The sequence below is a fragment of the Danio aesculapii genome, chromosome 1 (genome assembly GCF_903798145.1).
Source record: "Danio aesculapii chromosome 1, fDanAes4.1, whole genome shotgun sequence".
Classification (NCBI taxonomy): Eukaryota; Metazoa; Chordata; class Actinopteri; order Cypriniformes; family Danionidae; genus Danio; species Danio aesculapii.
Window position 1 is genome coordinate 26,037,307 of NC_079435.1, and position 25,553 is coordinate 26,062,859.

Here is a 25,553-nt window from a genome sequence, read left to right on the forward strand (position 1 = left end):
TACCCAATTCTTAAACCTACAAATTACCTTTGATAGCTGTTGAAAAGCAGCAAATTTGGAGTTTATTGAGGGAAAAGTAATAATTAATGGTTTATTGATAGCGAGAATTGTATAATAAAATAAAGTGTGACCCTAGTGGACTCAATAGGAAAAATAAATGTTTGAACTGTTGACAAAACAATAAACTAAAATATCTAAATATTTCAAAGATATGTAAATAAACTAAATATCTTATAGATATTTAGTTGTGGCTTGACTTTTAAAGGTTTTGTAGTTACATTTGCAAAGAACTGGGGAAAAAACACTACACTGTAAAACCCAACAGTCAACTTTATCAAATGAAAAGAGTGTAGTTAACTCAAAATATACTGAAAGTTAATTCTACTCATTTGAAAAGAGTTTTGAAATCGGTGTTGAAGGTAATGACTATATTAAATACCTCATTACTTCAACTTAAATGAAGTAAGTTCACAGTACTCATATAGATTAGTTTTTTTACCCAAATGGTTTGTTGCAATCGGTTTCCTCAAACGCTCTGAGTTGCCTTAACTTATTGGGTTGTGCAGTACTCAGTTAGTTTGAGTTCTCTTCATTTATTGGGTTTTACTGTGCTCACGTTGTTTCATTTACTCAAATGGATTAAGTTCACAGTATTCATTGGAATTAGTTTTTAACTTATTGCAATCGGTTTCCTCAAATGGTTTGAGTTACCATAACTTACTGGGTTTTACAGTGTAATAATAAGATTGTGTTATGAATAATCCATATACATACTGAAAACTGAGTGAGAAGCATTTGACATTGTTTTTATATTATCTGTCATAATAATAATAATAATGTCACTTGGTATTTTAACACGACATTAGCTTTGTATTGCCTACAGCACAGTGATATTCAATATATTTTCATAAAATTGCTGTGAAAATTCTTGAGGTTATTCATGGTCTGATGAAAGTAATTTATTAATTCTATTAAGTTGACTTTTAAAATTTGATGGATTAACTGTTAGAAAAAAGTGTTTTTAAGTCACTTTTCTAACGGTTTTTAGTTAGTAAGTTAGAAAATTTAGTAGTTAGAAATTAATCCCATTATTCACAATAAACATCATGGGCCAAAACACAGGTCAATGATATTTAACACACTTTTTTTCTTCTTCTTTTAACAGACTAAAAAAGAAGTTCCAGAATGGTATAGAAAAGTCAAACGGAAAACCAAGTAGAGACTTGTTGAACTTGTTTGAGAGTTTTAGGATGCTCCATGTCATGCAATCACAAATGAAAGTCTGTTGAAGATCCATTACATAACGAGTTGCACAGGTTTGATGTGTGGCTATGAAGAATGTGAACCTCAAACTATGAATTTCCTTTTAATGGTAATAAATCATTTTATCTAGTTCAGATAAGCGTGTGAACATGCTGTTATTTTTTTAATTATTATTTTTTTAATTATTATTATTAAACGTTTTTTGGCCAAATTAAGCTGCAGTTTCTGAATATACAGTCTGAATATCTGAACGCATCATTTGATGGTAATGAGATCTGTATCCTTCCTTTTTGATTTGTAAGACGTGAGACACGCTGTTGGTAAAAATAGAGAAGCTTGTGCATACCTTAATCATTGCAGCCGCATTGCACGCTTATTTGTGTCATCTTAATGTTACACACTACCGGCTCAAATGTCCAGCAAGAACGCTAGCATTGAGCTGCATACTATTGATCCAATTCATTGATCCTGTTTGCTTAAAGTGGATATTTGACTTTTAAAATGTATTTTTATTTTTTAACATTTGAATTGTTGGTAAACATTTATCATCATGATGGAAATCAAGTTTGTAAATAAGCTTTGTTTCTCAGCATTGTAAACCAGCAGATGTGAGAGCGTTGAGAGCAGACGTGCTGCCATGCACTCAAAAATCCTCAGGAACGGGTGTTATAGGGATGAGAATCATGTTGCAAAAGCTGTTCAAGAATCAGATGCCAAGCAAGATCATTTCATTTAAAAAAAAAATAAAGTTCAAAAATACACTATATGGAAAATATGTTGAAACTTTTAAAGGGGGAAACTTTTACATGTGGGGAAATGTGAGAACATAGTTAATTTGTTTTGTTTTCTTTCTTTTTTTATTACAATATGTACATGCGTATATACACCTTCTTATAGCTGCTCAAGTGATAAAAAAAAAAGTTTCAGCTTGCTTCCAAGAAAATATTTATCACATCAATTTATTCAGATTAAACTCATCTAAATTGGTTTCATTTTTATTTATTCCAAAATAATTCCAAAACCTTTAAGTACAATTACAAATACATATGTAACTGCTAATTGAGAATATTAATTTTTTATTGGATTATGGATTTAAAAAAATTTAAAACTAGCCGAAAAAAGAACAAATAAGACTTTCTCCAGAAGAACAAAATATTATCAGACATACTGTGAAAAATTCCTTGCTCTATTAAACATCATTTAGGAAATATTTAAAAAAGAAAAAAAATTCATATATATATATATATATATATATATATATATATATATATATATATATATATATATATATATATATATATATATATATAAAGTCTTATTTGTTTTATTTCGGCTAGAATAAAAGCAGTTTTTAATTTTTCAAAATCCATTTTAAGGTCAAAATTATTAGCCCCTTTAAGCACATTTTTTTCCGATAGCCTACAGAACAAACCATCGTTATACAATAACTTGCCTAATTACCCTAACCTGCCTAGTTAACCTAATTAACCTAGTTAAGCCTTTAAATGTCACTAGTCACATATTATTTAGTCATCATGGCAAAGATAAAATAAATCAGTTATTAGAAGTGAGTTATTAAAACTATTATGTGTAGAAATGTGTTGAAAAAATGTTCTTACTGTTAAATAGAAATTGGGGAAAAAAAATAAACAGGGGCGCTAATAATTTTGACGTCAACTGTGTATATACACAGTGCTCAGCATAATTTAATATTTTTATCAATTTTCAGTGAATATAGACAATGTATTTAGATATATTTATTAAAATAATATTTTAGTCACCAAACCTATTTAGAAATTCTAAGATTATGCAAATAAATTCAAGCAAATTATTGCAAAAAAAAAAACATACAACCTAAAAAATTGTAACTAAATATTTACATTTTTTTTTAACTTTTTTTTAAATTGTATTTAATATTTTTCTTTAACATAAATCTGGGTGTACTAGTTTTTGGACCGTTATCGTAAGTTATTTTGTTAGATAAGCTCCAGATTTGGCTTCAGTACTGATCTATCTAACCTAATTTCCTAATTTAACTACATGTCAACTTACAGGCTCTAAAGCCTTGAGTACAGCAACATAATATTTGTGTCATGTATTGAGGCAGTGATTCATAAATCCAGTGAGTAATTCAATTTTTGATTTGCAATTCTGGCCCAGAATCAGACCCTGACCACACTGTGCACACTTTAAAGGGCCATATTTACAAATTATGTTGTATTTTTTTTTCAAGTATGTACATGGCTGAAAATGAAATGTAAAAAAAGAGACCTTCTCTCAACCTCCACGAAACCTACGACTATTTTTTTCCAAGAAAATCAAAAATGTGATATGGTGGCCTATTTGTGCTCACTCCTAAAAACATCTCCACCATTATGAAAGTGGAAAAAGGGAAAGATCAATAGGGGTCTGGATGCAGACTTGTAGTTGCAAGGTGAGCTGCATACATTGCTTTTTAATACCCCATGCTTGACCCTACCCCTCACAGTGACGTCACTAGCTCCATTAAGTGCATTGTGTCTGACATTGCAAGTCAGAGATTTGCAGTCTCCGCTTGCAAATCCAAGTGTGCATCCAGATACTATTGGAAACATCTGACACATTGGGTTTTGTTGGAACATTGTACATTCAGCCAACAAGCATTCAGTCAAATGAATGAGTGAAATCCAGCTCCAATATATGTTAAAAGACTTATATTGGAGCTTGTTTTCATGATTCAATCGGTGAAAGACAGAATGTCATTTAGAACAAAGCATAGAATGTTTGATAAGTGACCTGCTCTAATCTTGTGAATGTCTGCGTCTGTTAGTGCAGTGTTAATTGGCTTTGATTGAACTAAAATGGTTTGAATGAAAACCACATTGCTGAGACAGTATACCATGACATTAAATTGCGCACAAACACTAGTAACTATTTGCTGGATGCAGTTTACTTGTTGGCCTCTGGTGTCTCTAATAACAAGGGTTTCTGAAGGCTACAGCGTGTTTAAATTCTGCTAAATATTGAATAGAAGGTGTGGTTTTATTTGATGCTTTAAAGAAGAGTGCTTAATGATATTCTTTTCAAGTCTTCAAACTGACTTCTTCATAGAAGGAATGCCATTCCAGAGCTGAACTGTAAAAAAAAAAAAAAGTCCCAATTTGCATATGTATTTCCTATCCTATTATGTTTTTAATTATAAGTATTGCAAGTAGATTTTTCACACTGAGAATTTTCAAAAAGTCTAAATATACCTGGAATAAATACCATAAACCAAAGTGAAAACCAAAAGTGTTTAACATTAGACATTAGACGCATCAATTATGTTGTCACAGATTTAAATGTGTATTGGAGTAGGCAGGGATTTCAGACTCTCATGATGAAAGACCAAAAATTCTAATAAAATTCCTGGAGACAGCTGAATAGCCGATGTAGTGCATAAGTGCATAGTATAATGCTATTTGGGACACTTCAAGACAAAAAAATAAAAAATAAAAAGCTTTACACTGATTCATTTTTCTCCTCAAGAAAAGCTTTATGAGCTAACAAACTGAACTCTAAAAGTATTGGATTGTAACTATTGGATCAAATATGAACACACACAATACTGGGTTTAAAAAAAGAGTGTTTCATTTATTTATTTATTTATTTATTTATTTTTAAAGTAGCATTGGGTGTGTTTATTTTTGTCCAAACTTTGTTAGGACAGCCTATAGCATTTTTAGAGTGTGCTGTTAATTTCGATTTCATAATGACTTTAAAAGGACCTGATCGACTGACAAGAGTCATGTTGTTCAGGAATCAGGCATCTGTGAATAAGAACTGGTTTTACTACTTGTCTTAGTAGTCTTCTCAATTAGCTTGTGTTAGTTGTTTTGATTAACTTTTACCAATAATAAAACTTATTAAACGATCTAATAAAAAAATACAATGTTTTCAACACCAAATGAGCTTTGAGTTGTTCAATAAAAATAACGCGCACTCGTTTTTCTGCAATTCAGTCAGTGTGTTTTTGTTAAACAGCCTTTTCTGCACTGCCGTCATTTTCCAGATAGTAAGGGAGGTACTGAGGGCTGGACGTATTTAACTCGGGCTCTCTGTTTTGACGGGCTTGTTTCTCTGTTACAGTAACAGCAGTAGTAAAGGTGTAGCCGCCTCACTTTCTCAGTCGCTGACTCCGCCCTTTCGCTGAATCTTCATAAATCCTGGAGCTCCAGGAACGGAGTGTGGCAAAACGGGACATTATACCGAAAGCGCGCGCACATTCACGCACGGGTGTCATTCCATGCACCATACACTCACCACCCCTTCCTCAACGTCTATCAAAACACATCTTGCGGACGCCCTTTCGGTCACATCCTCGGGTTTATGGCCGCTACGCTTCTTACCATGAGCGCTGCGCTCGCACCGGGACAAGATGACTTTCTCTCGCTTCTCAAACCCTCGCTGTCCGACGGCTTTCAGGAGGACTCCTCTCTGTTTTGCTTTGAACACAAGAATCCTGACACGGAAAGGGGCTTATCCAACGACTACTCTCAGGTAATTTGGAGTTTTGCCTTTTCATTGTGCTCAAGACAGTGGATATTATTGAATGCCTCGATCAAATAAAGCTCATATCAACGAGTGAAAGGAGGGCCGTTGTAGATGATGCGGGCCATGCTGCACGCCTGCAGTCCCATCAGCATCATGCCCCGTGAAATGCGCTCGCAGTGTGCGATTCTTATTTGAGGAACTATTCTGTTGCGTAAAATAATTTTGCATAGTTTTCCAGATTTAAAAACAGTTTAGCCTATTATCTTTTTATGAATGCATTAAAAATAAAACAATTTTTTTGCATTATTAATTCGCTTAAAACAGGCCTATAGCTGAATTCTTCGGTTTTCAGATATTTAAAAATAAAATGTGATCTTGTCCATTATGGAGATTAAAAAAAAACTTTACTCTTTATTTACAATTGACCATTAAAGTCTGCATTGTATGCTAATTGTTAACGCATAAAAAATATTATTATTACTACGACTATTTATATTAGAATATGTAACCTTTTACTTACAGTGAGATGGGTGTTTATATATTTATTTGACAACAGGTTAGGAAGTTCTTAATTTAAGACTGCTGTCAAATCATGATCCGCGTTGTTATATTATATGTAGGCTTTCTAAATGTTATATGAAAGTGTACGTTTTTGGTATTATTATGTTGGGAATTTCAGTGCAAGGTTCTTAAAATTCTTTTTAAAAATCATTACCATAAGAGTCATTAGCGTCGCTCGTAGCCTACCTCACAAATAGCTACTGTGAAAAGTCATCATCGTTCAATATCTTAACTCCAAAGCGTCCCCCGCTTAAGAATTCCGTGTTAAGAACCAAGAATTCTGTGATGTTTTGGGATTTCCCCGTAGCTGTAAGGCAGGGGAGTCTGGGCTGGGTCGGGTAGCGCACAGACTCCTGTCAGTTGCTTGCAGTTGGTTTCTTGGCTACCGGACCGTCAACAACTGACTCCCCCTCCGCACCCACGCGCGCTTCTCTCGCGCTCCGAACTGAAACTTCCCAGCAACTCCGAGCCTCAATCTGAAAACTTGTGAAAGAGATACATGTCGGGCGAACAGCTGGAAGATCTAAATCCAGAAATAGCTATGCGTAGCAGCCGCGTAAAGAGCACTTAAAGAGCTCTGGCATTCAGAATGTGTGTATGTAGATGTGTGTCATGAGTGTTTTTATTTTGCCTCATGTTTATTCCTCCAGTCGACGTTACCCTCAGTAGGGAGTAATGAATGAGTCTTGATTTATTCTTTTCTGCTGATTACGGTTTTATGATAATTGGATGGCATTTATTTGGAAAGGCTGAGCAATCTCTCCAGCATGCTTTCCACCTGTCAGCAAAGTCTGTTTTCAGCTTGTGGTATGAGCGCTGTTTTACAGTCTGAGGCGGAATGTAGCAGAGGCATATTGAAGAAGACTCGATAAATGCTTTACCTCTGACTGCTCCATACAGACACTTCACGCTCTCTGTGTTTACAGGGTCAAAAATCAGGAGTTAAAACAAGTCCTGGTTTAGGTTTCGTATCTTCTTGCAAATATAAAGTTCAATGCTAACATTTTTAAAACATTTATATCTTTGTATTGTTTTTAGCATAATAAAATAAACTATAACATAAACAGAACAACAAAAAAAAACCACAAAGGCCATTTCACAATACACAGACAGTCGGACACAACATAATACAATATCGTCCAGAAAGCATAAGAGAAAAATTTTTGAATTAAATATAAAAAATGAATAATTTACAGAGAAATGTGTAGGCTCTACAACTTGACATATGCCAAACCAATCCCATCTATAATGAGTTACAAGTCAGCATTACTGATTTAAAACATAATTGGGTTCCAGATTAAAAAAATATATGTTTTGTTTGTTTGCCATCCCACATCGCATTTCTTCCATGGGCAACACATAATTTAAGATCCTAATCCAGGTTTCAAGGACAGGCATGTAATCTGACTTCCAATTTTGTAAAATAATTTTCATTGCTAAAATCATACATAAAGATACTGCCTATGATATATATTTATCTCCTATTTCTGAGGTGACTCCAAAACTGCCCAATTTTGGCTCTGGTGACAGATTAATCCTATACTTCAGATATAAAATTAACAACGTTCTGCCAAAATGAACAATTTTTATGGCATGACCAGAATGAGTAAGTCAATGTACCTTCAAAGGGTTTACATATATTGCACAATAAGGATACATTTGGGAAAATCTTATGTAATTTTACTTTTGAATATTGAAGTCTGTGGATAAATTTTAATTGAATCAGTCTGTTTCTCGCGTTGATAAAACAATCATGACTTTTTGGAAAGATAATCTTCCCATGACTCATCTGATTTCTCTGTATTAAGCTCCTTCTCCCACTCTTTTCTAATTTTGTCAGTGTTTGAATTAACCTTATCTAATAATAAGTAATAAACGCTAACATTTTTGTGGTTATTCAAACAGTTAATATGATATAATTGCAGGAAAGGAGATGAACATATCTTTTGTGCAATATGTTCATAATTCACACCCACATAGCTACACACACACAATTATTATTAATCAATATGATTCATAGTCTGTCAAAAAAACGAAACTTTTCTGTTAATAATCAAACATTTGACATCAGATACATTAAAATGGCCAAGTATCAGCCAATTTTGTAGCGTAGATGACAAAATTGTGTATTACTAGATAATGTTTACCTGATCAGATATAATCATATGAATTTAGAATGTCCTTTAATATAATTAATTATATTTATGAGCTATTCCAGCATTATGTGACATTTGCAGGAAAAACTCAAAACATATATTCACATAGAAAATACATGTTAACATTATATTGAAACTTTTGTTTATATTTTCCAGAACAACTGACCACAGAGTTATGGGACCAGAAAAAAAATCAATCTGTAAACATGTTATGTACTTTAAATGAGGAAAATAAACATGTGTTATTGATATGACCAAAAAAAATCTACGAGTTTATAGTATACAACATACTTTGTAGAAATTCTGTGAATTAAACAGCACAACCCAAAAGAAATAATGATAATCGAAAGGATAAGAGTTGGTTCACTATAGAACAAAAATGATTGATTTTATTTTATTTAAAATCTTTGCATTTATGAGGAAAAAGTGTTCTTGTGTATGTGACTGCTATGAAGTTGTCACTTGTGCGACTTTGGTAAATCAAATATAATAGTTTGAAAACATTGACAGAAACATTTTTGAAGTATTTCTAAAGTACTGTTAAATCTTGCTTACACAACAAAAAACTTAACAGTTTCCATATTTTGGTGAAAAACCTATTTTTTTTTTTCATGATAAGGTTGACATTTGCATAGAATTACTCTTATACGTTCAAGGTTGATTGACTACAAGCTAGTTTTGAAAGTTCTGTTTTATCCCACTTCTCCCTTGACCGTAGCACCATTACCTTCCCACATAACAGCTAAAGAATTGTCAATCAAGATTTCAATTTTTTCCAAAGTGTCACAGATTGAGAAGAAAGGAAATATTGCTCAGCCTGACCGATAAATCAGTGTATCGGTAGATATTTTGTCCTGCTTCAACAGTCTTTCCTCTTAAATTGACAGATTGGTAATCCTGTTATCAAAGATATTTAAGTCTCATGTTGTTATTATACGTTCAAGGTTAAATGACTACTTGCTTGTGTTAGCAAGTCCAGTGTGTCTTTCATTTTCTTTCATTGATATAGCAGTCATTACCAGCACACATAATAAACAGTTGAAGTCAGAATTATTAGCCCCCCCTTTGATTTTTTTTCTTCTTTTTTTAAATACTTCCAAATGATGTTTAACAGAGCAAGGAAATTTTCACAGTATGCCTGATAATATTTTTTTCTTCTGGAGAAAGTTTTATTTTGGCTAGAATAAAAGCAGTTTTTATTTTTTTTAAAACCATTTTAAGGTCAAAATTATTAGCCCCTTTAAGCTATATATATATATTTTTTTTGATAGTCTACAGAACAAACCATCGTTACGCGATAACTTGCCTAAGTACCCTAACCTGCCTAGTTAACCTAATTAACCTAGTTAAGCCTTTAAATGTCACTTTAAGCTGTATCTTAGTGTCTTGAAAAATATCTAGTAAAATATTATTTACTGTCATCATGGCAAAGATAAAATAAATCAGTCATTAGAAATGAGTTATTAAAACTATTATGTTTAGAAATGTGTTGAAAAAAATCTTCTCTCTGTTAAACAGAAATTGGGAAAAAAAAATAAACAAGTGGGCTAATAATTCTGACTTCAACTGTAGTTTAAAAAATCGTTACTTTAAGATTACAACTAGTCCACAGTGTGTCATCTGTTAATGATAAATGAGTTCATCTAAATATTTTTTGTTGTACCTGCTCTGATGTGTTTGTTTCCTCAAATGAGGGATATTTCTATTAAAAGAATCCCTTATGACGTAAGTTACAAGGAAATAAATGCAAAATTGAACAGTCTTTTTATTATTATGCAAATATATTTATAATGTAAGCTGATTTACTGTATTCACTAGTTTATATACTTTTACTCAAAGTCAAGTGAGCTTAGCTGAGCAAGCAGGCTGCTCATTGTTGTAACAGTAAGTGAATATTTGCATTCTTGCAAGCTTTTCTCAAATTTTATGTGTACTGCGTTTGTGCTCAGCCAACACAAGCAATCCCTGGAGATCCTGCCAGCTTTGCTGACAGAGGCAGCGTATGCAATATTCCAGCAGTTATTATTCTAAAACCTGTTTATCTTGTTGGCCTTTAATGGCTTTTACAACTGCATTTACCATTTAGTGCCTCTCTTTTGCTTTCTCCAGGCTAAACTAGAGATGGATAAATATCTGTCTCCACAACCTGTGGTTCTCCCTGACCCAAAGAAGTCAAGACGAGAGAGCGTCTCCACAATGGACCAGTTTTTCGGGGATGACCATGGACCCCCCTACAGCATCAATATGAATGTCTACCTGCCTGACATTGCCTATCTAAGAACAGGTCTGTGTCGGCCGGCACGGCATTCTGTCTCCAACCAGGTCAAAACTGAGCCTGTAACAGCATCATTTTCTCATCCTGAGTGTGCCGTGAGCTCAAGCGGCCCTGCTCCGTCCGCACTGCCAGATTTCACCAGCATCTTTAACTCCACTTCAGGCTCCGGAATGGACGCTGTGGATGATAGCACTGGGGTTTTTGTTAAGCAGGAGATGCAAGGCTTTGACATCCCGCAGGATGGGCCGCTCTTCCAGCTCCTCAACTCAGAGCTGGACGTCCCTGATCCAACTAACCCTCACGCTCACTCACAGATGCCTACTTTCCACAACCTGCACTTAGCTGCCCAACAGACTGCTGCCAAATCATACTGTGGCATGGCGGCCCCTGGGTACCCTCTCAGCCACGGTCACTTTGTTCATCCTCAGGATCAGGCTCACTCGCAGCTCAAAATGACATATCTGCCCCCTTCACCTCCCACTTCAGAACCGGGCAGTCCTGACAGACAGAAGGAACTGCTTCACAATCTGACACCGCCACCATCTTACGCTGCCACTATCGCCTCCAAAATGGCTGTCCACGCACCCAGTCACCCCACACCCGCCTCCACACGACCCCCCACAACCACTGGGTCCATGCCTGTCCGGTACAACCGCAGGACAAATCCAGATCTTGAGAAAAGACGGATACATCACTGTGATTTTCCAGGTAAAGACAATACACTCAACGTTTCAGCTGATAGAATTAAGAGAACAAAAGTATCTTAATTGTTTTTAATGGTTTTTACAGATAAAATTTTCCAGTTTTAGTTCAAGAATTTGTCCCCTTGCAGAATTGATATCCTCTGATTATCAATAAGTGCACATACAATGTGTTACATTGAAGACTATTTTCATTTTATTACTTCCCAAGGTCAGAAATCAACTTTTGCAAATTTATCCCTGTAAAAATATTCCCTAAACAATGCACTTGTTTACTAATAATCTTGTTAAATGTACTTGCAGTCGTCAGCGCCAATAGCCTAGTGGTACTGTGCACTGACATATAGCACTGACATGCTCACGGCGACCCGAGTTTGATTCCCCTCTCGAGGTCCTTTGCCGATCCTTCCCCTCTCTCTGCTCCCAACGCTTTCCTGTCTGAAATCTCTACTATCCTATCATAATAAAGGTGAAAAATATTATTATTATTAAAAAAGGACTTACAGTTGAAGACAAAATGATTAGGCCGCCTGTGAATTATTTATTCTTTTTCAAATATTTTCCATGTGACTTTATTATTATTATTATTTTTCTAGAGGAATTCTTATTTCTTTTAGTGAGGCTTAATTTAAGTCTCACTTTTAATCTGGGTTAAAGTCAATTTATTAACCCCCTTAAGAATTTCGGCTACAAAACAAACCATTATCCAATGACTTGACAAGTTTACCAAATTAGACTAATTAAATTACACATTAAGCTGAATATTAGTATGCTGTAAAATAACATTTAACATACTATGCACTATCATCATGACAAGGACAAAATAAACTAGTTATTGAAACTATTGTTTAAAAATGTGTTGGAAAAATATTTTCTCTGTTAAATAGTCCTTGAAAAATATTTGAAAAAGAAAAAGAATTTCACAGAAGGCACCATCATTTTTTCTTTAACTGTATGTAAATGTATCCAGTTACTTAAATAAGTCAGGATGCAATACAATTTTTCCTATAAATTATAGATGTATGAATTAATTTTAAAATAGTTGCATAGTTTAAAGCAGCCTATATATAAAGTATAGAAATCATAAACAAATATATTTGTTTGTATCATTACATATAAAATCACATGTAAGAACACCATGTAAACCAACAAATCTTTTCAATAGCGACTAATCTAAATGCCACTGTATTCATGAACTCAACAGAAACACATGTGATTGTTTGTGATTAGGGCTGTGCGATTAATCGAAATTGAATCGCAATCGTGATTTGAAACGTTGCGGTTAGCTAATCGCATGAGGCAATGAATATATATGCATTATTTAATTTCCCCCACCCAGAGCAAATGTGTGACTGCCGTCTATGTGTGATAGTCTTACTAGCCAATTGAGTCTTACAAAACACTTTCGTTCTGTCCAATCAGAATTGCGCAACCGAACTATAAAGAAAGCCCACAATAGAACAAAGAAACAGGAACGTGCGGACAAGTGGGATGGTGCCGTCTGCCACTTCAAATGCATTAAAAGACGAATTCATATCAAAGAAAAACAGCATGTTGGTAATATAAGATTATTTTAGTTTCAGTCACAGACACCGAACAAAAACAGGTCATTTGTAAGATCTGTCGCAGAATTGTTGCCAGGAGATAACTAACGCCATAACTCACTATTGTTTGCTCTATAGAAAAATGAGTGTTTAATTTCAGAATATTTCTAAACAAATTTGAATAAAAGGTAAAGTTATTTAATATCTTTTCAGTTTCTTTTATTAACCAACACTCACTGCATTTTAGCAGTAAGAAGCTACAATAAAGAATACTGAGCTGAAGCTTGACTACAAAATTAAATCGCGAGTCAACTGGAAATCGCTATATCTGTTAAAAAAAATAATAATTAGATATTTTCCCCAAATCGCACAGCCCAACACTTTACAATAAACTAAAAACAAATGAACAAATCTTGACCAAATCTGACACTTTTCATAGTTTTTTTTTATTATTACATTTTTCAACAATTGAATTATTAATAGTTTTGTTGTGCCCTCTTATCTTAGATTTCTTATTTTACTATTTTCATTTCTTTTCATATAATTTCTGCCCAAAGCCCCTATTAACTTTTGAGAGTGCTTGGTCTCCTGTTTTTCAGTTAATCATCAAACAAATATAAACTAACAGTGGCAAAAATTGCAAGAAATAATTGTCGAATTTGCAAGATGTTGTTGTTTTCTGGAGCACTTTGTTGCTTCGTCCTGTGATTTCTTACTCGCTTGAATCCACTGTTAAATAATTCACAGCCGGCCAAAACCTTTTAACCAGTGCTCCAAATGAATGGCAAAGAGTTGACGTCAGACTGATTGTTATTGAATCCTGTTGCATCAAATTGACTGGGCAAATTGTAAAACAGACAGGCCTCACAGTGCCATTAATAGTGCATTTACGCTGAGAAGCTGCATGTCTGAACCGACGAGCTTCGCAATTAAGAACCCATCACTGCTTTACTTCACTGAGTGGGGTTTTACAGCTAACAACATCAGATGGCCTTTAGATTCTTAATTGGAAAAAAAGGAAAGCGCACTGAAACCGAAGAACAGGATGCTCTTATTTGTGACTGTGGTGATGAGAGAACAGAACCATTTTGTGTCATTCTGTTTATGCATTAGATGTCTTTTTTTACAATTTGAAACTGAATTTATTTATTTATTTATTGACAGTGCACAGCATAATTGAGTACACCCCACTTTGAAAATGAGTATTTTTATCCATTTCTCAGTCAATATAGGCAATGTATTTTAGTGCATTTAAACAAAACAGATTTATTAAACAGATATATTTATTCAAATAATATTTTAGTCACCAAACATGTTTAGAAATAGAAAGATAAACAAACAATTAAATAAAAAAAATTACAACCTACAAATTTTAACTATTTTTTTCAATGTTTTTGCTTCCCTCACTGTAAAAAATGCAGGGTTCCACAAAATTCATTCATGTTGTCCCAACACAAATCGGTTAAGTTAACTTAACACTTTAAACAAATTTATGTGGATTGAACATAAAAAAATTAAGGTGTCCCAATGAAATTTCAAGAATTGTGTTGTTTTAGTTCTTTTTAATTAAGTAGTTTGAACAAGTAAAAAACAATCTTTTTTGAGTGCTTGATTTTTTTTCCTCTTTTTTTAAAATTTGTATTTAATATTTTTCTATAACATATACATTTGGGCGTACTGGATTTTGACCGTTGTTGTACGTTATTTTGTTAGATAAGCTCCAGATTTGGCTTCAGTACTGACTGATTAAATGTATATGCCCAAATATAATATTGTATAGCTTCCTATTAAAAATATGAGTTTAAAATATGAGATTTGTGAGGTGTACTTATATATGCTGCAGTGTTTCCACTAGGATTTTTTCCAGCTGTGGCGGCAGGCCTTTTTTACACAGATCTACCAACTACCTGTGGCGTAATTTCAATGACAAATGTTGTGAGCGTCATATTACAAGATCGCATTCGCATTATGTAATAGCCTACGAGTATGCGAATCTCTTTGCTTGCGCGCCGATTTCCTCTGCTCATGCACAAAATTTCTTGCACGCCCCCTCAAATATACGCTGCTCAAGCGCAGATGTTCTTTTGCGCTCTCAAATAAACGCTGCTGAAGTGCGATTTAGTGCGTTTATGTAACATGTCTCCAACATTTATTTGATTTGCAAGGGATTTTTATGAATATCTCCAAACGTCCAATAGACCTACAGAGCGGTATTAATGCTTCCTGAAGTGAAGTGAAATAGCAATAGTTCGTGTTAGCTGGCCTCACGCATCACGCACCTGTCTGTCAGTCAGCATGTAACCTTAAAAGGTAACAAATAACGCACAGCACTACTACTGTTAGAGAAAAGTTCGCGCTGTTATAATTCCCTTACTTTTAATACGCTTTGGTGCGATTATCACCCGCTATTAAAAAAAAACACGACTGAATGTGTTGAATGAGAAGCTGTAATGTAGCCGTGGCGCCCCGCCATGGAAGAATGAATTTAGCGGAAACCATGTGCTGTATTTATTGCAGTAGCTTCAGTAATTTTGTCTCAAAGATTAATTTAATTGATTTAAAAAAACAATAATGTTTTGATTCATTTAATTGAGCATTTTTTAATTTTAGCACTTCTTCTGATCTTTGAAAATATTGAACACTGCTTAAACGCTGTTTATGCAACATGTATAATAATTGTAGTTTTAATTGAGTCAGTTTTTCAATTTTTTTTTTTATTGTTTGTCAACTTTTTTTGTCAATAGACTCTCAACAAAATACATCAAACCACCCATGTCATTGTATGTGCCACACATAATTACATTTTTGTTTAAAATTCTTTTCAATTAAAGTGTGCGTTTTTTTAATCAGTATTTTTCACATATGTAAAAAAATGCATAAATTTGCAAACGTAATCTTTTTTTAAATTACAAAATGGATTAATATTTAATTATACACGCTGTTAACAATATCCAGTAGAATCTACAGTAACATACTGGCAGCAGTTCACCAGTAACTTACTATAAATCGATTGCAGCAATAATACTGAATTTACATTTGCAGTACCGTTTATGTTGCTGTATATGTATTTTTTATATGTATTTGTATTGTATATACAGAACTGTGTGTATACTGTATATACAGTTGAAATCAGAATTATTAAACCCCCTGAATTATTAGACCCCCCGTTTATTTTTTTCCCCAATTTCTGTTTAATGGAGAGAAGATTTTTTTCAACACATTTCTACACATAATAGTTTTAATAACTCATTTCTAATAACTGACTTATTTTATCTTTTCCATGATGACAGTAAATAATATTTTACTAGATATTTTTAAGACACTTAAAGTGACATTTAAAGGCTTAACTAGGTTAATTTGGTTAACTAGGCAGGATAGGGTAATCAGGCAAGTTATTGTATAACGATGGTTTGTTCTGTAGACAATTGAAAAATAAATAGCTTAAAGGGGCTAATAACTTTGACCTTAAAATGGTTTTAAAAACTACTTTTATTCTAGCCAAAATAAAACAAATAAGACTTTCTCCAGAAGAAAAAATATTATCAGACATACTGTGAAAATTTCCTTGCTCTGTAAACATCATTTGGGAAATATTTAAAAAAGGGGAAAAAAACACGATAGGGGTTTAATAGTTCTGATTTTAACTATATATATATATATATACACTGTAAAATATGCAGTAATTTCCACAATGCCAGTTTAAAATACAGTAACATACTGCATAACTGTCCTACAGTAATATACAGTTTACATTTACAGTTAAATACTGTGTAATTTACAAAAATTGTTAGTAGTGTATATTTCCTTTCATTATTTATATGATTTAACAACAGTCTCTTGATATTTGCATCTTAAAAGTAAAAAATAAAAAACCTTTGTCAATAATATTAATTAAAAAAGATTTAAATACTTTGTCATCATACTGTTTTATAAATTTGTAGTTCATTTTTGCTATCAACTTTCTATAATGAATGATTTATAAATATTCACCCTAACTGTTACTATTATTATTATATTTTTTTAGGTTGCAAGAAAGTTTACACCAAGTCGTCCCACCTGAAAGCTCACTTGAGGACACACACTGGTAAGAGTTCCCCAATTAAAAATGTTTTTATTTATGCTGGATAAAGCAGGCCTCCTATTTTGGCCCGTTACTGCCATGTTGCCGGGCAGAAGTGCGTTGTTGGCATGCACATGCGTTCATTCTTGCACGCTGCCTGAAAGCTATCCTGCGTCGCTTCCTAATATGAGATTGCAGCAAAACCATGACCAAATACATCATGCGGGAACAGCCTATTCAGCTTCCTTTTTCCATATCCAAATATCGTCCAACATTTCAATGACCTTTAGGCAACATTTGAAAATATCAGTAGAAAAAACATTGCTCAGTGTTGCGCTGTCTCTCAAAAAACACACTTTTAATATCTGTCAGAAGAGCAACATTGTTTAGTGTTGCTTCTAAATGTATTTGTTGATACAATCTTAGTGTCTGTATTGAAGTAAACAAACCTCATTTGACCCTGACAAGGGAATATTCATACATTCCACAAGGCGGCCTTTGGTATGTCAACCTAATAAACTGATAAATGATTGTACTTATCAGGTCATCAATATTTTCGATTTTTCCAGGTATGCATTTATGTTTGGTGCCCTAATTACTGGCTCATTTGATAAGATAAAAACACCCACTCTCTTGACTTGACATGGCATGATTTATTAGTTGCTGTATTTGAATCAACAACATGTCAAAGAGAGATTTACAGTTAAGAGTGCACAGGTGCCACTTTTATATTCATAATGACATTTAGTAGACATGGCAAAAGATTCTACACACAAATTGCTCACAAGATTTCTTACAATGAATGCACACAAAATATCTAAAACTATATTAAGTACACTATAAAATATTGCAACATACTTTAATATCCCTTATAAGACACACAATATATCTGTTTACTGTAGTTTAGGGTTATTTTTGTTGGAATATATCAAATATGGCGTATTAAATAGTTTAAGATAATTGAATAACTTAAAACATGCATTAATTATTAACAAAACTAGGTGGAATTAAAACCAAAACATGGCTTATGATTAATGTTACTTCAACCCTCACTGGCTGTTTTGATCTGTTTTGTTTTGTTTTGTTTGTTTGTTTGTTTTTGTTTAATTTATTTGGTTTATTTATGTTTTTTTTTTATTTATTTAGTTTGTTTTGTTTTGTATTTTGTTTAAACTTATTTTATTTATTTATGTGTTTTGTTTTGTTTTGATTTTGTTTATTTAATTTTTTATGTTTTTTGTTTTGTTTTATATTTTGTTTTAATTATTTATTTTTTTGTTTTCTTTTTGTTTTGTTTTTTATTTTGTTTCATTTATTTTATTTTTTTATGTTTTGTTTTTTTTTGTTTTGCTTCATTTTATTTATTTATGTTTTGTTTTTGTTTTATTTTCATTTTGTTTTATTTATTTAATTTTATTTATTTATGTTTTGTTTTTTGTTTTATTTTCATTTTGTTTTATTTATTTGTTTCATTTTATTCATTTACGTTTTGTTTTGTTTTGTTAACAATTACACTGCTGTAAAGTCGAGGCTGGAATATAAAAATAGTACAAATGGTAATATTGTGAAATATTATTGCAATATAAAATAACCATTTAAAAAAATTACAAAATGCATATTAAATATGTGATGGTAAAGTAGAATTTTCAGCATTATTACTCCTGTCTTCAGTGTTACATAATGAATATCTTTCTGTACTGATTTGCTCAAGTAACATTCCTTAGTACTATAAATAAAAATGTATTTTTTTCTGAAATATCTGATTATTATCTTCTAAAAGAACATCATTTATTTATTTGTCAAATTATAAATGTCCCTTTTTATCAGTTAAATGCTAAATAGAAATATGCATTTCTTTTCAAAACATTTGTAGATTATAGTGTCGATTGAGTTGTTATCTCTGTTTTATAAACATTAATATTATTTTATTAACAACATTAAACCGTATTTTTTAATTGACCATCTTCCACTATCCTGCTAGTTCAAACAAGTCTGATTAATAAATAAATGACCCAACATGTTGTCCAGATAAACCCAGTCCAGCCAGTCTGTTGAGGAGCAGAAGAGCCTCGGGCAGAACAGTTCTAACTCAACAAGTCATTACAGGATTTGTGTTCAGGGCTTCTCCTCTCAGACGTTACAGCTCAAGCCCTGACGTTTAGCTAGTTAATTGTTTTTAAGCACCACACCTACTGTATGAGACTCGCACCACTAAACTAGCAGTATCGCTCTTAGAATATAATCATAGAATATAGTCTATAACCTAAATGCTAGCACGCTGTATAAAATATCCATAAATTAGCAGTTTTCTGTATTTTTTGATACATATTTTTATTTTTACCCTTTATTTATGCATAATGGGACCTTGATCTTTCTACCAACAACTTTTAACCTTGAAAAGTTTAAAAAAGGTGGTTTTTATTAACATTTTTAATAGTTTACAGTGATATATTGTCTGGGTTGGTTGTATATTATTGACTTATTTCTATATATATTATTTCCTATGCATTATATCATTTTAAACTACTACAATGTCAATAAAAGTCATTTTTTTAAACTAGTAAAATTTTCAACATCAAAAGTCGACAGAGATCAAGGCTCCATACTGCAATTTACAAACATTAAATAAACACTTGTAAATCAGAATACAGAAACCTTATGTTAATTAACAGATATTTTTACAGTGTAGCTAAGATGAATGAAAGCTGTTTGCTGTTTGTTATCATTTGTACTGCTATTTTGAGTTATCATATAATGATTGAATTGCTTAAAGCACTTACAATGCACATTATCATTGCGTTAAAAGGAAAGTTCACTCAAAAATAGAAATTCAATTCAAATGTGTTTAATCATTTTTTGTTACAAGTAACACATGTTGTTGATGTTGCTCATTGAATTAAAGTCAATATAAAGTTGTTTTGTATTCCATTGAAGGTCATTCTATGGACAAAAATAGTTCATTTTTTAAAATATCAGGTTTGTGTTTCATAGAATAAAGATCACACACATAAAATCATAATTGTAACAACTTGAGCATGAATAATTGATCACAAACTTTTCATTTTTGAGGAAATTGTCCTTTTAAAGTTTTAATAATATAATATAATATAATATAATATAATATAATATAATATAATATAATATAATATAATATAATATAATATAATATAATATAATATAATATAATATAATATAACATAAAATAAAATAATATAATATAATATAATATAATATAATATAATATAATATAATATAATACAATATAATATAATATAACATAAAATAATATAATATAATATAATATAATATAATATAATATAATATAATATAATATAATATAATATAATATAATATAATATAATATTATATAATATTATATAATTTAATATAATATAATATAATATAATATAATATAATATAACATAAAATAAAATAATATAATATAATATAATATAATATAATATAATATAATATAATATAATATAATATAATATAATATAATATAATATATTTCAGCCAGCTGCCAATAAATTATTTGCAATTTTTGCTATTTAATTTAGCTTAAAACCAGACTAATTACAACTAAAAATAAAAATAAATAATATAAATAAAAATAAATCTAAAAAAAACTAAAAATAAAATATATAAATAACAGGAAAATAAACTAAAAAAGGAATTCATAATTTTACTAAAATAATAAAAATTCAATAATTAAAAAAAATCACTATAAACAATAATTTTTAAATTTTTTTTCAATTAAATTTTACTTATCAACAATCTGAATTTCAAACCTTGTGTTTTACCTGCGAGCAACATTGCAATTTTTTTTTAAACGTTGATCTCATGTGGGATTAGGGAGCTGACTTGATTTCAGGCGAAAGTAATAACCTTGTCGTCATTCGAAAACACGCTAAACCTAAGTTCTAGAAATGCAAACATTGCGCTGCTATTTGTGGCTGACTATGAGTTCAGTCTTGTCGGCCTCCACCAAAATACTGAAATACTTTAATCTGAGAGATAGAGTAAAGTGAAGTTTATGATCTCGCTCCACACCTCTCAGCATATGTTTGTTATGGTTACCACAGCCATGACAGAAAGAGAAATGCTACCCACACAGATTACTCATTTAGCATTACTAATATATTAGTGAAAAGAAACCAGTTCTTTCTCTCTGCATGTTTTTTTTGTGTTCTATTCATGACTAAACCCAGTGTCCATTGTGCTTTGTGTTCAGGTGAGAAGCCGTATCGGTGCACGTGGGAAGGCTGCGATTGGCGGTTCGCTCGATCCGATGAGTTGACGCGTCATTTCAGGAAACATACCGGAGCCAAACCCTTCCAGTGCGCCGTGTGCAGCCGCAGTTTCTCTCGCTCCGATCATCTCGCCCTGCATATGAAGAGGCATCAGAATTAGACACACTAACTCCAACAGACACACATACTTATTATTATGCACTTGAAGTGATCGACTTATTTCTTTCTGTACACCACGACGAACCTTATAACACTTAGGGTAATCTTCTCTCTCTCTGACCTGTCGAGAGTGTCGACTATAAACTGACAAACTTTTGATATTACTATGAAATCCAGTTTCTTTCCTTTGGATATCGTAATGCCCCTTTTTCTCTCTATATACGTGAACTTTCCGTTAAGACCCTCATCTCATTTTGGCTTTCTTGATAAATAAGACAAATAAGCTGTCTTGTGTTTGAGACTTTCATCCTCTGATTGGAACAAGAAATGGAACTAACACACAGGAATTGTACATCTGCAAAGCACTAATGCTGGGTTCAGACTACACAATATCAGCCTGATTTTGGCATGATCTGTTTGAAGTTGTGGTGATTCGTTTACAAAAATGGGTGTCCAATGGAAAAAAATTGATAGTGTGTCCAGTGGACAACAATTGACACTGTCTGGAACGCTTCGGGAAGACTAGCATTTTTGTATTTGATCAATAGTGTATAGATAAACACTATAGAGTACGCAAGAAGTGTCTTTATAGTGTTTTATAGTTTTGAATGGGGAAAAAGGTAACAGTCAATTTGGCCACTGTAGTGAAGGAAGTCCTGCCTTCTAGTAAAGGAGCCAATAATCGATTGCTGTTGACTGACAATTCTCCATAGGAGGGAGAGCTCCAGATGTGTGGTTTTACAAATCTCAGCAAATACTTGCTTCGCAATGATGATAAATATATCTACATAAAGCTTGAAATCTCTACTTTTAAATAAACCAAATGTTTTCTGGTTTTGTAATCTAAACGAAAGTGAAGTACAGTCTGTCTGATCTCACCTTATAAATTCTCGCCTCCGCCATTTAAACGCAAATCACATGGCAGTAATCATTGAAAGCCCACTAACTTGTAAACAAATTGGTTGCTGTTTTTTGGGAGGAGAACATCAGTGTATATGTCAAATTTATCATCAGGAATAAGTTAGAAATTACTTCAGAAGGCCAGCATGATCGAGCGCAACATTATTCAGAGTATGATTATGGTTAGCAACCAAGTTATTTGGTGTTCAGTTTAATGAGTGATTCCAAATATTAAATTTAGTCATAAGCTTGGCAAAGAGTTATCTATAGTCTGATGTTTCCCCATTTAAAGATATAGGCACTTATATGCCCAAGAGGCATTTCAAAGATGGCCACTGAGTAAAAATACCTGCCTTAAAGCGACTTTGGTATGGATATGTCCTCTATATACAGCTTTTCATGATGCAAAGGATATATCTTTACCAGAGTCCCTTTAACCCAGCAGACACACAACATCAGACACACAACATCATTAGACAATAATATAAGGTTAGATTTAGGTCGTCAATGTTATTTTGATGTCCAACATCGACGTGAAATGACATTGATATTTTGTTGATTTTAATTTGTGTTGGAAAGTGCCCAAAACCTAACGTAGAGCCAACATCTTAAACCAACGTCATATTGACGTCAAATACTGACAATTTTTTGTCAGGTATGGCGACCAAAATCCAACATCTGATAGACATCATAGTGGTAATGTCCACACAACATCAAGCTGTAACATCATCAGACGTTGATATATATATATATATATATTTTTTTTTTACGTTATGTTGGAAAGTAACCAAAATGCAATGTCGGTCCGATGTTGGACATTGACGTCAGTCGTTCGTTGGGTTCTGACATCAACCCAATTTTCATTTTTAATCAAAATGTAACGTCCTACAGTCTGACGTCATGTTGACGTTCTGTGCCTGCTGGATAAGGCAAGCATTTGAGGTTAAGCCTGATAATTGGTTAAACTCATCCGGGTCATGGCACCAATGCAACCCCTCCAGTAGGTTTATATTCTTGTTAGTGTGTTTACCACCTACAGCGTGCCATGCTGGTTCGCATCTCGATCAACCCTGAGTGAGAGGAACCAAATTAGGTTGCTTATTGTAAGTTGTACAATTGTAGGTCTGCTAAATGATTTTAATGACTTACAAAAGTGTAAGTACAAAGTACAAAACTCACTACTTTCTCAAGTGTTGTACTAGCAACTGATACACCTTTTTAACGTCGCTGTTAGTGCGTTCACTTCGCGTCCTAAAAATGTCTGTTTGAATCCTGCCCCGAATGCAGTGAGTAAAGCTAGAGGGGTTACATTGGTGCTGTGACCCAGATGAGTTTAACCATTTATCAGGCTTTATTACCCTTTTAAGTTATAGTCTCGTAATATCCCCCATTGACACTGCATTGTTTTTTTAATGGCTAGGAGCTGAGGATACACATTACTCCCGGCTCAGTGTAATCTCTTCTTAGTGCGCCAAAAGTTAAGACCTGCAATTCAAATAGTGCTCAGAGTGTGGTGAATCAAGAGCAAGATTGTGTGACCCAGGGTGTTGTGACCCAGCTGGGAGTAAGGTTTTATGAGGATGAGTGTGACGGCTAGAAGAAACTGCGAGTATTCCCTTTTTAAGAGGCACACTGGCAACTGGTGCTAGCAGCTGAAGTCTTAAACATCCTTGTTAATCTGCGTGTCTCCCATTTCAAAAATCCAGTTTCAATTCTGAATATTAAAAATCGGTGCCGTGACCTGGATGCAAGTGGGGTTTAGGGGGTGAGTGTTATTATAGTTCACCTCCCATGTCTCCCAAGACGTTTCGAATTTTGCTCGAAGCAGGGCAAGTAGAGCCAAAGGAGTTAAACTGACATGTTGGGGGTTTTTTTTTGTCCACATCTGATAAAGTGACCATCAAACCAGACAAAAATATTGTATAATCTGAACCCAGCATAAGACACGACTCCTATTTTACTTTGCACTTGAATTAGACTGGAAAAGCTGAATATCTATGTATGATAGATACTTTTAATATATATCACTGGAATAGTTACTGCTCATACCGGGGTTTCAAGTACACAGCCTCTACTGCGATTCCCTCTTTTTAGTTTCTGAAGTATTTATAGCTTTGGATGATAATGTGCTGCTACTGAACAGCAATTATTCAATGAATTATTAAACAATGGTATAGAAAAAGCAATGAGAAGTGGAAAAGGGCTTTAGACCGCTGTGTGATTTGTACAGTCTCCTTTATACACAGAAGCATGCCGAACATTTGTTTTCCTACTGTCGTTGATGCATAAGCTCATATGAATGTACGAGACCACGGTGACTGTTCTTTTGAAGTAATGCCTTTGGAACACATTTCATCTTAAAGTGCCTTTTCGTGTTTGTTTTTATCAGCAGCACACACTGAAACTTCTTGATCATAAAAAAACAGACAATAAAACGTACGGTTAAGGTTACCATCACTGAAATCCGACTGCCTTTCATAAGTTTAAAAGAGGGTTTAAATATTACCTGGTTCTTTCTTGTAAAATCGATGTATTTATTGCATTGGCTTTGTGAAGTGGAATTTGACAAATTTTGCTTAATTGAAATGCCTTAATGTAAATACTATCATGACATTTTATTGTAAATATTATTTTGATTTATTTTGTTGCCTTTTTTTTGGAAAAGGAGGGCATCACGTTGCTCTGGATTTTGGCTGTGTGACTATTTTCATTTTATTTTGGATTTTTATATTTCACTTAAACTTTATTTTGTAGATTATATTTCTAAATTTGTTGTCATTTTTTGTCTACTGATTGAAATGAATTCTAATAAAATCATCTTCATAATTTTTAATGCTTATCTCAAAGTGAATCTATATTGCACACTTATTTATTGTTGTTGAAATCTCCAGGATTCCTTGATTTACAAAACTATCATGATGTGTGTCCAATAATTTCCTGCTGCTCGAATTAAAATAGACAGAAAATAAATTAATCAACCTTCCTCAAAGCAGATAATCTACGTTTAGTAGTTTACATTGGTGGATACCTAGGCTGGGGTTCCTGTTCACTCCCTTTAGAGACACTATAAAGTAGTTGACCAATTTCTATTTGTTGATGTTTCTAAGGTCCAAGAAAAAAATACTACAAAGAAGTAAAGATAAAACTATCATCAAAGCAGAAACTATGT

General features: G+C 32.9%; 2 protein-coding genes across 2 annotated transcripts in view; both read left to right on the forward strand.

Annotated features, from left to right (window-relative positions):
* pibf1 (progesterone immunomodulatory binding factor 1) overlaps positions 1–1,402 on the forward strand; it is a 61,425-nt gene extending 60,023 nt beyond the window's left edge. Inside the window, exon 18 of the mRNA XM_056457999.1 lies at positions 1,166–1,402. Coding sequence (XP_056313974.1) covers positions 1,166–1,219 — 54 coding nt within the window. The 3' untranslated portion in view covers positions 1,220–1,402. The remainder of the gene's footprint in view (positions 1–1,165) is intronic.
* A 3,988-nt stretch (positions 1,403–5,390) lies between these two features.
* On the forward strand, positions 5,391–25,217 carry klf5a (Kruppel like factor 5a). The gene is made up of 4 exons (XM_056458023.1): positions 5,391–5,781; positions 10,602–11,475; positions 17,037–17,096; positions 21,307–25,217. The coding sequence occupies exons 1-4, from the start codon at positions 5,611–5,613 to the stop codon at positions 21,483–21,485; spliced, it is 1,284 nt and encodes a 427-aa protein (XP_056313998.1). The 5' UTR covers positions 5,391–5,610; the 3' UTR covers positions 21,486–25,217.
* Positions 25,218–25,553: the final 336 nt, after the last annotated feature.